Source organism: Eschrichtius robustus, chromosome 3 (genome assembly GCF_028021215.1).
Source record: "Eschrichtius robustus isolate mEscRob2 chromosome 3, mEscRob2.pri, whole genome shotgun sequence".
NCBI classification, from domain to species: Eukaryota; Metazoa; Chordata; class Mammalia; order Artiodactyla; family Eschrichtiidae; genus Eschrichtius; species Eschrichtius robustus.
In genome coordinates this window covers 146,156,922-146,172,436 of record NC_090826.1, presented here as the reverse complement: position 1 = coordinate 146,172,436, position 15,515 = coordinate 146,156,922, and the positions used below count along the sequence as shown (strand labels likewise).

General features: G+C 34.8%; 1 protein-coding gene across 1 annotated transcript in view; it reads left to right on the top strand.

Annotated features, from left to right (window-relative positions):
* The window catches only part of KCNK2 (potassium two pore domain channel subfamily K member 2), a 139,643-nt gene that overhangs the window by 77,735 nt on the left and 46,393 nt on the right, over positions 1-15,515 (top strand). Inside the window, exons 4-5 of the mRNA XM_068538420.1 lie at positions 976-1,136; positions 3,364-3,550. Coding sequence (XP_068394521.1) covers positions 976-1,136; positions 3,364-3,550 — 348 coding nt within the window. The remainder of the gene's footprint in view (positions 1-975; positions 1,137-3,363; positions 3,551-15,515) is intronic.

Below are 15,515 nucleotides of genomic sequence, written 5' to 3'. Positions count from 1 at the left end.
GATTTGGGGGGATGATATGAATCCCTTTGATAGTATATGCCCTTTTTGTTTCCAACAAATAGAACATCCAGATTATTTTCAAAAAACAATGAAACAAATACAAAAATTGGCCATTATAAGGCCACAAAGACAATCTCAATAGATTCCAAAAAGTAAAAATCATACAGGCCATACTCTTTGACAGTAATAGTTGTAAAACTAGAAAGTAGCAACAAAATGCCAATCTTAAAATCCCGATCCACATTCTTGAGTAAAAGAGGAAATTAAAACTAAAATTCCAGATTAATTTAATGTGAAAGACAATGAGAGGATTACGTATCAAAAAAGATACTCTATGTACTTCTAGAGAACATGCATTCTTTACCTCAAACGTGTTTGTAGACATTGCTTTTGTTCTTAAAAAGGGGGGGAATAAAGTTGAGCTGATTTAATCATAACAAGTAGAGCCATCCTTGCACAAAATTGAAAAGCCTTCAGAATCCTCAGAACTTTAAAAAGGTTTGATAATTTCAAGTTTTTATTTATTGCTTTTTGGTAGGTACTTGAATGGAAACAAAATTTAAAAGTTGTTATTAAACTTTAAATAATTTAAGCATATTTGAATACTCTTAAATGAAGGCAATACACTCTTAGTAAATGGCAACGAAAACTTTGTAGTCAACAGGATTAGCAGTATAGAGAGGTAGAGGTAAATTTAATGAAAACATTGACTTTATTACATGTGTTACTCCCTCAGTTTTCATCATCTAGTTTAATTGGAGCATTAGCTATATTTTGTAGATTGTTAAAATATTTGTTTATAAGAGGATTTTACATTAAAAGCTTATGTGGTATAAAGCGATTCTTAATTAGTTGAAATCTAGGATTGATGTCTTATAATATTTGGGAATTTCTGAATCAATCTTGAGGTCATATGTTTTAAACTATTACTCATTTATAAACAGCTGAATTCTTCTTCTTCTTTGTGTTTTTTAGGATTTGGAAACATCTCACCACGCACAGAAGGGGGAAAAATATTCTGTATCATCTATGCCTTACTGGGAATTCCCCTCTTTGGTTTTCTGTTGGCTGGAGTTGGAGATCAACTAGGAACCATATTTGGAAAAGGAATTGCAAAAGTGGAAGATACATTTATTGTGAGTACAATAGCCTTTTAACTACATATGTTAATCATTTAAATTTTAAAAATATTATAACTTTTCTATTCACCTCAGATACAGTTTAGACGTTCAGTTACTGGGTTTTCTATAACAATTTATATGTACCTCTATTTGTAAGTAACTCACTGTATAGTTATTTTTATACTTCTTCAAATGAATACATTAATGAATGAGAAAAAGCAAAATATATGGAAAAGAAGTAGGAATCTGGCAGTCCTGGGTTCAAATTCCAGATGTATTGTCTCCTAGCTATATTCACTTAAGCTAGTTATTTTACCCTTAAATCTCCATTTTGCCATTTATATAATGTGAACAATGGTACTGATGATGAGGCATTACTCTGAGAGTTAGAGATATTATAAATGAAAGCCTAACATAGCTAGTAAACTTCAAATAGCCCTTTTGTGAAGGATCAAATAATACATAACAAACACGATAAAGGGGATCATATAACTTAATTTAGTAATGTTATTGATAGAGATTTAACTAAGGGATGTAGTTTAGTAGAACCAAAAGTAATACACATGAAGATGTTCATGGGTATATTATATTCAATAGAAAAAATAAAATGAAAATGCTCTAATTAGATTTTAAGTGAAAAACAATATCATGATGACAGGCTTCTACTCTTGAAAAAAAATTATGAATAAAGAAAATAATTGTGTTAGAGACTGAGATTATAAATGGTTTGTTAGTACTGTCACTACTATTGCAATACATTTTATTTATTATTCAATAATTTATCTTTTCATAAAAAATTCGACAAAGTATTTAACTCTATTGATGAAATAAGACCATTGAGTATTAGTTTTTCAATTTAAATTATAACTCCAGTTTTAGCATTAGATATGTTTCATATTAAGTTCAAAGTTCATTTTCAAATATTTTTACTGTTAGAGTAAAGAAGGCATGGTTCTTCCAAACTAGTTGTTTTATCCTTTTTTGGGTGTTATACTTTTCTTATATTGATATTAAAAGTATCTTGTATTACATTAACTTAGAGGGCAGGTTAGTGGCATGAACTTGATAATGCTGAATTGTTCTTCATTCATTCATTCAACAGATGTTTGAGTGACTACAGGATGCTGGAGAATGTTTTTCATGCTGTATCCACATCAGTGCATAAAATAAATCCCATGCTCTTGTAGTGAATACATCCCAGTAGTCAAGATTCAACATTTAGTACTAAGCTCTGTTCCGAGAACTTTACAAACATGAATTCATTTAACTCTCATGTATATGATAAGGGTGATAGACTAGAGAAACTTTTATTTCCACTTTCCATTTGATGGTTTTATAGATCTTTATCTCTAGAAAATGTTCAAGCTCTAAAATTCAGTGATTTTTATATGGTGGGGATGTGACGTATAATTGTCATGGTAGATAAGATAGCTCCAGGGAGATGAAAATATATAGTGATAATGACAAAAAGAGATATGGAGATAAATGGCTGTATGTACATACTTCACTTACTATGTTATGCTGTAGAGATTTCTGAGAAGGGAAGGAGTGAAAAAATATGGGTCCTCTGAGGGCAGCTGTAGCTTAGGGGTGCTGAAGACTTATCCTTGCCTACATACCATGTCTGGTATATTTAGTTGTACAGCTTAAGGCCATAGAACAGAGAGGTAGTTCATCTGGTTCACATGGGAATCAACTGTGGACTTTAAGTCTGTTAGTATTTCACTTTAACCAATTGAAGAATGATAGGAAAATGTGGTAGGAGTGAGAGGGAAAAGTCTTCATGAAATTAATAATTTTATCAATTATCAACAGTAGATATTTAATTCATGGTTTAGTTTTCTCCATTTCATATATTTCTAGATTATCTTTGGCATGCAATGAGTTGTATGCCTATAGAATAGAAATATTTCAAAAGTAGTTCGGGTAAACAAAGAACAATGTAAATCTGAAATTTTATTCTCAGAGCAAATGTAACTTACTTTAGAAAGTAATTTACCTGTTGTAAAGCTATGTAAGGGTAAAGTAGCATCATTATTAGCATTGGTTGTTTTCAGTTATTCATGTTATACCCAATATTTGTAAGTAAAGACAATTAAAATTAATTATAAGAGGGAATAAAATACCATTCTCATTTACTAATTTGCTAATAACAGTGTATTGATATATAGGTCAACTTCACAGGTACATTGATAATCTATCTCAATCGATTTCTCCCTCTCTCTCTCTCTCTCATCCTTAGAAGTGGAATGTTAGCCAAACCAAGATTCGAATCATCTCAACAATCATATTTATACTGTTTGGCTGTGTACTCTTTGTTGCTCTGCCTGCAATCATATTCAAGCACATAGAAGGCTGGAGTGCCCTGGACGCCATTTATTTTGTGGTTATCACTTTAACAACCATTGGCTTTGGCGACTACGTTGCAGGTAAGTTTTTGCTGGTACTGACACTGCTCTCCTAACCCTTCTCCTTTACTTAGACTTTTCTCCTGGGTTTGCAGGACAACACAGTGACTGTCTTTGTTTCCCAGGGCTGTCATAACAAAGTACCACAAACTGGGTGGCTTTAAACAAAAGAAAGTCATTCTCTCATAGAAGTTCAAAATCAAGATGCCAGCAAGGGCAGGATCCCTCTGAGACTGGTAGAATCCTTCCTTGCTTCTTCCCAGCTTATGGAGGAGGAGACCATCAGTCCTTGCTGGTCCTTGGCTTGCAGCTGCGTCATTCCCATCTCTGCTTCTGTCATCACATGGCATTCTCCCTGTGTTCCTGTTGCTGTGCCCAAATTTCCCTCTTCTTATAAAGACACCCGTCATATTGAATTAAAAGCCCACTCTACTCTGGTATGAATTCATCTTAACTAATTACATCTGCAAGGGCCTTATTTCCAAATAAGGTCATGTTCCAAGGTACCAGGGACTTCGACCCATATTTTTGGAAAACACAATTTCATCCATAACAGTGACAGAGCCAAAAAAAAAAAAAGGGGGGGGGGGAGTCATTCCATGACAGTGAAGGTAAGCAAAAAGGTACAGTTGAATATTTAGTTTTCATCCTATGAAAGAAATTTAAATTGCTGGTTGTTCAGAATTTATAGTCCCACCCTAATTTCAGAAACCATTTATCTGCCTCTTATTTATTTATTTTTTAGTGGTACAAGAATTCAAGTTTAAACCATCTTTGCTCTTTTTACTAGGCCTTTTCATGTCTTAGTTTTTTTCCCCAGTTTTATTGAGAAATAATTGACATACATCACTGCATAGGTTTAAGGTGTACAGCACAATGGTTTGATCATGAAATGAAATGATTACCATAATAGGTTCAGGTAACATCCATTCTTCTAACGCAGTCTGCCTTGATCTCTGGGGTGCCGAGGGTGCTTCAGCCTCACTTCCATGTCCTAGGATTCTGTCAGTGGTGTCTTGCCCTTGAATAGTTGTTAGTTGTTCTTCTCATGAGGGGGAGCAAAGTCAGGAACAAGCTATGTCACCAGCTTGGTGACATCACTCTCTTATGCTTTAGTTTTAGAAACACGTGCAAACTTTAGAAGATGTTCTTAGCTACTTAAAACCTTCTTCTCTAAGATATTTCTCTCCTTTAATTTTCAATTCTAATGTCAATTTTCTGACCTTTTTAATATTTTGTCCACATTTTTAAATATATGGTTTTAAAAAATTTTTTCCTCCTCTATATATGTTATTTCAGTTGCTGTTTGCTTTATTGTTGTATCTCTTAGGTCTTACATTCCTGTCATTTCACCTCTCTCTTTTCTGGTTATGTTATCCAATTATTATTACTGTTCTAACTCCAATATTAAACAAATTGTGGTAATAGTGGTAAAAGTAATATAATAATGCTTTAACATGAATCAGTTTGACCAGCTCCTGAAAATCTAAACCATTCTTTTTTTAAAAAAAAAAAAATCAGTTTGAAGTGTTACAAAAACATGCTAATAAACATTATAGTAGGAATGTGCTATTAAACTTCCCAGAATAAACTCACTAGGCTAATTCAGTTTTGAGGGTTTTATACTTTCTGGTTGTTTACTGTTCTTTCTTGACTCAAACTTCTTACTTAAATATTATCAGAAAAGAAAGTATGTTGTGTAGTTTTATAAAAATCTCAGAGAAGGAATCTGTTTTTATTATTTGTTAATTACAGTTTAACCTGGCAAAGCCCTTCTTTCTGGGGAATGTATAATACCCTTGAAGATGGGGATATTTTTACAAGCAAAGCTTTGCTTTGGGTCAAAAACACTACGTACACATCTCTGTGCTGGATGGAGGCCCTGAGAAAGGAGGGTACATCATGCTGATGGAGATTTTTTAGTTTTCTAATTAGCAAAATGCAGAGAGAAGAATCTCAGAGATTTGCAGCTCCATGTAGGACGATAAGCTTCTGTCCTAAAATAACCATTTTTCTACCTTTCATTGACGACATAGATATAATTCGCTTAAGTAGAAGTTGAAAGTGCTTTAATGTCGCAGAAAGTGAGACACAGTGATGATAACAAAATGTATACTGTGGCATGTTAGTCTTAGGCTGTTGTACCACTTTATAAATATAATTAACAAGGTCTTATAATTACTGTGGAATATATAGGTATTAGGTGACGAGTCTTCCATTTTCAGGCCAACAGCCTTGTATTTACACATGTTATTGTATTCAATTTAATTTTTAATGTTTTATGGTAATGCATAGGTATGTTTATTTATTAATGTATTTATTTTTCGGCTTTACTGAGGTACAGTTGACAAACAAAATTGTAAGATATTTTAAATGCACACTGTGGTGTTTTCATAGACATATACATTGTGAAAGGATCCAATTAATTAATACATCCCTTACCTCACTTTATTCATTTCTTTGTTTGTTTAGTGAGAACATTTAAGTTCTTTTATCTTAGCAAATTTCAATGATATAATACAGTGCATGTTATTTTAAATACGTGTCAGTCTAGTGTGTGACCCTCATAATCTGAGACTCTCTAAAAAAACAAAAATTATAAATTAAAAAAAAGTGGGTGGAATCTTAAAATAGTGTTTATTTTTGACCACAGTATAAACTGGCTTAGAAAAAAATGAACAAATAGTTCTACTTATGGTTTTGTAGAAGAAGAAAAAAAATTTCTTTTTTAATTTCCTTTAGGAGATCCACACTCTGACACTGGTTAGATTATGTGAGTCTATTAGTAGCCACTCTCAGCTGCCTGAGCAGTTAAGTTCAATGAAAATATCTTGTATATCAGTAGGGACCCTCAATACAGAGTCGTGGTCACAGTACTGTAGGGGAACAGGGAAACAAAATATTTGCGTGGCATTAAGTGTAGTCTAATAAACATCTTTATTATTACTAGGATTTTATTTTTATTATACCCCTCTTTAAACCCATTATTTTAATTGTATTTGTGTTTTACAGCGGAATAATGAAAAATGGTAGAAATGCACTTTGCTAATAACTTGCAAAGGAATTTGATGTGTTCAAAGCGACAAATGCTGAGAAAATTAGAGAAGCAGATGGATACCACTTTTGTTGACTCATCTTTCTCTCCTTAATTTATGCATTTTGTAGCTGTTTTGGTCTTTGTGAAACTGTAGAACCCTATTCCTAGTATGATAGTCTTTACATGCTAGATCTTTGTGGCCAGGGAGCATTTTTGGAATGAAAATGTGGACAAACGGGCAGATGTGGCAAAGGCTGGCTAGGAAATGCATGCCCTTTGCAAGAGTCTTTGGAAAAACAAAAATTATGGGTTTTTTTTTTTTAAGGATCTTAGAAAATAACTGCCTCTTATAGTTAAGTAGAGTACATAAAAGTAGTCTTTCCCTCTGGGTACCTTGTGACAATAAAGTAAAAATTAGCCACTAAGTTAAGACGACTACCCCATCTGGGAAATATCAGTTGTTTATTTTTTAGAACTTTCTCTCTTGCTATTAGATGTCCTGACAGATAGTATTCTCACTTAATTTTGATATTTTTGCCCGGGAAGAGCAAGAGGCACTGCTCTAGCTTGAACTTTCTCATCTTTCTATTAGGCTATAAATCTCCAAAGAAAAGAGAGATGTACTTCCCATAATAGACACTCATTGTCTGATGCCATTCTCAAGCCTGCAAACCCTACTCTGAATGGGATTAGAGTTCAGTTACACTGCTGTACTGAACTTCTTTGAAGACAAATTAAAAAACATGTTCTTCAAACTGTGGTGTTATTAAAGGAAAAGGAGTAAATTTTGGAAAGTGATATATAAATGTTTAGGACACAGGTTGTAACCTTGGTGTAATTATTAGGAGCATCTCAAAAGCAGCAAGTGATGATGTGGTAGTTTAGACCAGAACTCTGAAGCAGTGTGCTCATCCCCAGGGAATGAGCAAGACAATCCATGCAGGTAGACCTTCTGCCATAGGAAGAAAACAGGACAACCCTTGTTGCTTTGTATTTTTAAACCTCATTTCTTACTTTTTATTTTTATATGTCATAATGTTCATGATATAATATATTAGACCATAATAGATTTCTAACTCATAAATAAATATAAATTTACATTTGTATGAGCAAATCCTTTTCACTGTTGGCAATATTGGATCAAAAGCATTTAGAGACAGATTTGTAAAGACAAATAGGTACAAGGGTTCAGGTTTCTCTGTGTATGTGACTGAACATAAGAATTCAACATTTAGTAGTTTTTTGGCAGGAAGAGCTCTCCCAGCAAATTGTAATTTTTTATTTATATTTATGCAAAGGATATGTTTTACTGGCTGGTTGGTTACCTTAGTAATTCTTATGTACTCCTTCCTGATGGCCCTTTTTGTTCTTTTACCAGTGCTCAGTGTTCTAGAGCTAAAAAAGGCCTGGGAGCCACAGGTCCACTGGAGCACTTTTATTTTACATATGAATAAACATACCCCCTATTGCTAACTGTGGTTCACACAGAGGTGAGAAGAGAAAGTAAACTATTTAGCAAAGTTCATTTACTTGATTTTAGCAATGCCTATAATAATTTATAGTCAAATTTGTAGAGGTAAGTTAAAGTTAACGGTAAAAGTTATATTTGACAATTTACTGCTGGCTTCCTATGTTTTGTTTCTTAACTTTTGTCATTTTATTTTTTATTTGATGAGAAGTCTGACTTGATAAATTGTTAAATCATGCTTGCTATTATAGGCTGAGAGCTAGATCAGCCCTTCTTCATTAAAATCTAAGAAGCTATATTAATTATATGGAGGTGTGTGAAAGATTGAGTTCTACTTATTTAGGCTTGCTTTTAAAACTAGTCTTCTAAATCCATGCTTTAAAATAATTACTAGGGGTTGGGGGGATGGGCAAAATAGGTGAAGGGGATTGAGGCACAAACCTCCAGTTATACAATAAATAAGTCATGGGGATATAATGTACAGAATAGGGAATATAGTCATTAATATTTTATAACTTTAAATAGTGACAGATGGTAACTAGACTTACTCTGGTGATTATCTTGTAATATATATAAATGTCGAATCACTATATTGTACACCTGAAACTAATGTTACATATGTCAGTTATACGTCAATGAAAAGAATTAGTTGATGATTCTTCAGAAGTGAAGTCAAATAATTACCTAATTTAACACAGTTTAACATTATTTTTCAAAGTTAGTGTCCTCTTTAATATATACTGTTAGGAGAGGGCAGACATCAGAAGCAAGAAGAACTACAATCCTGCAGCCTGTGGAACAAAAACCACATTCTCAGAAAGATAGACAAGATGAAAAGGCAGAGGGCTATGTACCAGATGAAGGAACAAGATAAAACCCCAGAAAAACAACCAAATGAAGTGGAGATGGGCAAACTTCCAGAAAAAGAATTCAGAATAATGATAGTGAAAATGATCCAGGACCTCGGAAAAAGAATGGAGGCAAAGATCGAGAAGATGCACGAAATGTTTAACAAAGACCTAGAAGAATTAAAGAACAAACAAACAGAGATGACCAATACAATAACTGAAATGAAAACTACACTAGAAGGAATCAATAGCAGAATAACTGAGGCAGAAGAACGGATAAGTGACCTGGAAGACAGAATGCTGGAATTCACTGCTGCAGAACAGAATAAAGAAAAAATAATGAAAATAAATGAAGACAGCCTAAGAGAGCTCTGGGACAACATTAAACGCAACAACATTTGCATTATAGGGGTCCCAGGAGGAGAAGAGACACAGAAAGGACCCGAGAAAATATTTGAAGGGATTATAGTCGAAAATTTCCCTAACATGGGAAAGGAAATAGCCACCGAAGTCCAGGAAGCACAGAGAGTCCCATACAGGATAAACCCAAGGAGACACACAACTAGACACATAGTAATCAAATTGGCAAAAATTAAAGACAAAGAAAAATTATTGAAAACAGTAAGGGAAAAATGACAAATAACATACAAGGGAACTCCCATAAGGTTAACAGCTGGTTTCTCAGCAGAAACTCTACAAGCCAGAAGGGAGTGACATGATATACTTAAAGTAATGAAAGGGAAGAACCTACAACTAAGATTACTCTACCCAGCAAGGATCTCATTCAGATTCGATGGAGAAATCAAAAGCTTTACAGACAAGCAAAAGCTAAGAGAATTCAGCACCACCAAACCAGCTCTACAAGAAATGCTGAAGGAACTTCTCCAAGTGGGAAACACAAGAGAAGAAAAGGGCCTACAAAAACAAACCCAAAACAGTTAAGAAAATGGTCATAGGAACATAGATATCGATAATTACCTTAAACGTGAATGGATTAAATGCTCCAACCAAAAGACATAGGCTTGCTGAATGGATACAACAACAAGACCCATATATATGCTGTCTACAAGAGACCCACTTCAGACCTAGGGACACATACAGACTGGAAGTGAGGGGATGGAAAAAGATATTCCATGCAAATGGAAATCAAAAGAAAGCTGGAGTAGCAATACTCATATCAGATAAAATAGACTTTAAAGTAAAGAAAGTTACAAGAGACAAGGAAGGACACTACATAATGATCAAGGGATCAATCCAAGAAGAAGATATAACAATTATAAATATATATGCACCCAACGTAGGAGCACCTCAATACATAAGGCAACTGCTAACAGCTATAAAAGAGGAAATTGACAGTAACTCAATAATAGTGGGGGACTTTAACACCTCACTTACACCAATGGACAGATCATCCAAACAGAAAATTAATAAGGAAACAGAAGCTTTAAATGAAACAAGAGACCAGATAGATTTAATTGATATTTATAGGACATTCCATCCAAAAACAGCAGATTACCCTTTCTTGTCAAGTGTGCGTGGAACGTTCTCCAGGATAGATCACATCTTGGGTCACAAATCAAGCCTCAGTAAATTTAAGAAAATTGAAATCATATCAAGCATCTTTTTTGACCACAATGCTATGAGATTAGAAATGAATTAGAGGGAAAAAAAACATAAAAAGCACAAACACATGGAGGCTAAACAATACATTATTAAATAACCAAGAGATCACTGAAGAAATCAAAGAGGAAATCAAAAAATACCTAGAGACAAATGACAATGAAAATACGACGATCCAAAACCTATGGGATGCAGCAAAAGCAGTTCTAAGAGGGAAGTTTATAGCTATACAAGCCTACCTCAAGAAAAAAAAAAAAACCCTCCAATTAACAGTCTAACGTTACACCTAAAGGAACTAGAGAAAGAAGAACAAACAAATCCCAAAGTTAGCAGAAGGAAAGAAATCATAAAGCTCAGAGCAGAAATAAATGAAATAGAAACAAAGAAAACAATAGCAAAGATCAATAAAACTAAAAGCTGGTTCTTTGAGAAGATAAACAAAATTGATAAACCATTAGCCAGACTCATCAAGAAAAAGAGGGAGAGGACTCAAATCAATAAAATTAGAAATGAAAAAGGAAAAGTTACAACAGACTCCACAGAAATACAAAGCATGCTAAGAGACTACTACAAGAAACTTTGTGCCAATAAAATGGACAACCTGGAAGAAATGGACAAATTCTTAGAAAGGTATATAACCTTCCAAGACTGAAGCAGGAAGAAATAGAGAATATGAACAGACCAATCACAAGCACTGAAATTGAAACTGCGATAAAAATCTTCCAACAAACAAAAAAAGCCCAGGACCAGATGGCTTCACAGGTGAATTCTATCAAACATTTAGAGAAGAGCTAACACCCATCCTTCTCAAACTCTTCCAAAAAATTGCAGAGGAAGGAACACTCCCAAACTCATTCTATGAGGCCACCATCACCCTGATACCAAAACCAGACAAAGATACTACAAAAAAAGAAAATTACAGACCAATATCACTGATGAATATATATGCAAAAATCCTCAACAAAATACTAGCAAACAGAATCCAACAACACATTAAAAGGATAAAAAAATATACACACACACACACACACACACACACACACATATATATACTGTTAGGATTACAGTGAGTCATTGTTTAGAAGCTGCCCAAAGAAGTCTTTAGAAACACTCCTTTTTGTAAACCAGGTTAGTTCATAAGAGATAATATGATTGAGTGAAAGCCAGATACAAATACATAGTTTCACAAAGCAGTGTTCTCACATTACCTACTTTTTTAATAAAAACCAAAAATTTTAGCCAAAAGTTTGGATGTATTCTAAGAAACCCTTATGATTGATATTATGAAAACACATTTTCCTTCTGAGCATAAATTTACTTTGCCATCCAAATATATCTTCTTGGAATTTTAATCAGTGAAATTTAGTATATTTAGTTCAATAATGAACTCACATGTAATTTTGAATACTTACTGGGTTACTCAGGCTTTACGCTTAATGCCTTACACTCCTCTATATAGAAAATATAATTTGGGACTTTGAACAGATAAAATTCCCCTTCTAGTATGTTTACTAAACTTTTACGGTTTTCACACTTGTAGAATCATTTGTCTTCACATTTTTTGACTTGAGAAAAAACATTTTTGTATATCTCATATTAAGAATTAAGCTTTCGGGTTTCCCTGGTGGTGCAGTGGTTAAGAATCCGCCTGCTAATGCAGGGGACATGGGTTCGAGCCCTGGTCCGGGAAGATCCCACATGCTGTGGAGCAACTAAGCCCGTGCGCCACAACTACTGAGCCTGCGCTCTAGAGCCTGCGAGCCACAACTACTGAAGCTGGCACACCTACAGCCCATGCTCTGCAACAAGAGAAGCCACCACAATAGGAAGCCCGTGCACCGCAACGAAGAGTAGCCCCCGCTCGCCGCAACTAGAGGAAGCCCGCACGCAGCAACAAAGACCCCACTCAGCCGAAAATAAATTAATTAATTAATTTTAAAAAAGGAATTAAGTTTTCTTAGAGTTATGTTTTCATAGTCATTAATGGAAATGCAGTTTTTAGTAACCAAACTATTGCTTTCTCTTATAACCAAAGCCCTGACTCATTTAGTCATGGAGTGCTCAGAGCTTGCTTAATGGAAGGAGATTTTATCATGAAAACATATAAATCTCCATTGAAATACCATGGCAAGTTTTTTTTGTTCAAAACAATTTGTCCTTATAGAGCACCTGGAGAAAACAGTTCCTGATGTGGCCTAAATTTTGCAACTATGTCAAAGGCCAGGTATTAAAATTGCTATTATTGAGCTGATGACTGCGCAAAAACTTGCCGGGAATTTAACAAATAACAAGGAAACTACCTGATGAGAAAGAAGTGAGGTCAACTGAAGAACAGTCAGTACCACCACCACCACAATGGCTCAGAAAATTGCTTTGATTGAAAAGAGAGGGTTTATGTGACTGTTAGGGAGATGTCTTATATTCATCATTCATATGTTCATTCATTCTGTTGTTTAGTGAGCACATATTTTATAATACATACTGTGCTTAGCACTTAGTGATAATGATTGCTCTAGTTCCCGTTCCTATGGGACAGAATGTTTGAAATCCAGGAGTAACAATTAAATTAAATAGGAAATTGTCTTCTCTTCTTGGTGGTTCTGTGTTAATCTGGGAAAATTCTGAAAGGCATCTGGTCACCCCCTGATTCAGCTGGTGACTCTCAGAGAACTCATCAGAGAACTGAGAGTTATCTGTGTAATTAATTAAATGGGATTTGACCCAAACTGTTCAGAAGTCCTAGGGACTGTGGGCAAACCAAGAAGTTATTTAAATTCTAGGATTCAGAATGGATATATAGAAGAACTGTAGAAGCACGTGGAGAAAAAAATGACAAGGAAAACATTTAGTGATTGACAGTTAAGTCAGTGAGGCAGGCAGTAAATTGCACTAAGTTTAATGAAAAAGACTCCGAATTACTCTATATTGAGACTTAAAGGTAATTTCTAAGGGTAACAATAATGTACATCCTATATCCTGTAGATTTCCATCCTTGTAAAGGATGAGCAAGACAATGTGTTGATCTTTCTTTCTTTATGATCATTGAGACTGCCGTTCTTCTAATGGCAGTTTTCCTAATCTTAGACCAAGTACCTGGCAGGAAGTGGACAACTACTTCTTTTTTTTTTTTAAACATCTTTATTGGAGTATAATTGCTTTACAATGTTGTGTTAGTTTCTGCAGCACTCTTCACAATAGGCAGGACATGGAAGCAACCTAAGTGTCCATCGACAGATGAATGGATAAAGAAGATGTGGCACATATATACAATGGACTATTACTCAGCCATAAAAAGAAATGAAATTGAGTTATTTGTAGTGAGGTGGATGGAGCTAGAGTCTGTCAGACAGAGTGAAGTAAGTCAGAAAGAGAAAAACAAATACCGTATGCTAACACATATATATGGAATCTAAAAAAAAAAAAAAAAAAAAAATGGTTCTGAAGAACCTAGGGGCAGGACAGGAATAAAGATGCAGACCTACTAGAGAATGGAGTTGAGGACCTGGGGAGGGGGAAGGGTAAGCTGGGACAAAGTGAGAGAGTGGCATGTACGTATATACACTACCAAATGTAAAACTGATAGCTAGTGGGAAGCAGCCGCATAGCACAGGGAGATCAGCTTGGTGCTTTGTGACTACCTAGAGGGGTGAGATAGGGAGGGTGGGAGGGAGGGAGATGCAAGAGGGAAGAGATATGGGGATATATGTATATGTATGCTGATTCACTTTGTTATAAAGCAGAAACTAACACACCATTGTAAAGCAATTATACTCCAATAAAGATGTTAAAAAAAAACCCAAAACACTTCATTCAGTTAAATTGCTTTACTATAAAAAAAGAAAAATATACTAAAGCAAAATATATTTTTCCCCATCACATTAAGACAGAATAGCTTTCATTAATAAAAAGAAAGTCAAACAAACGAAAAAAAATTGAAATCCACATTTGATATCTAAACTAAAATAGTTACAGACCCATGTAACGAAATGACCTTTATTTTCTTTAGAACAAAGTTGTATGTGTATACACATTTATGTATATGTGTATTCTATAATACACATTTTAGAAAACCAGAAGAGGGGCATCGAGTTGGTAAGTTTAGTCCAAAATGGCTAGATGATTCTTTAAATCCAGGTTATATCTTTTTTTTTTCTTCATAAATATTCTGTGGTTCAGCAGCATCAAGAGAAAGAAAATTAAATTTAAGGAGGAGACGGCATTGTATATTCAAGTTCTATAGAGCAGAATAGGGCCAACTTCTGGAAACTGTTGGAATGAGGACATAAGCAAGGTAAGGAGGTTCCTGGTAAAACAGTGCTGACCTTCAGACCCACCTGATTTCTAGGTAGGAACCTTGAGGGGAAGAGGAACACTTTGTTTGACTTAGTGTTTCCAGCCCTAGCTAAGTGTCTACCATACAGTATGGACAAAAAATGGATAGTGGATAAATGATGGGAAGGACATCAGCTGAGAACATAGGTGACATAGACAGCCTGGTTCAATGAAAAGAGCCTGTGATCTGAAGCTAGGCAGGCCTGGCTTTGAATTCTAGCTCTGATGCCCTCTTTCCTGTGTAACCTGACAACTGTTATTTTACCTACTGAGAGTATGGTTTCTCTATTGTAAAATGGGGATATTTACACTTGGGATTTCAGGGAGCCAATACCAGTCTTTCACCCATGAGTTCTGAACGGGCTATAAGAATGATGGCAATTGAAATGTCAGCTTAAAAGGCATCTGATAAAGGCAGCTGGAGATATGGCTTAACTCTATGACCAAATGGTCTTGCTAATAGTCTTGTCCTAAATCAATGGAAATAGGAGGAGTAGGAATACAACTCCTCTCAACACCTACCCCCTCAGGGCTTTAGGATGGCATGATTTCATTTAGGTAGGCCATCAGTAAGTCTTAGCTTTCACTCTTCTCTCTCCATCAGAGTTTGAATATTTTGTAAATCAGCTGCAATGAGTATAAAGCCTCGTATGGGGTTAGGGGGCATATAGGGAGGGAATC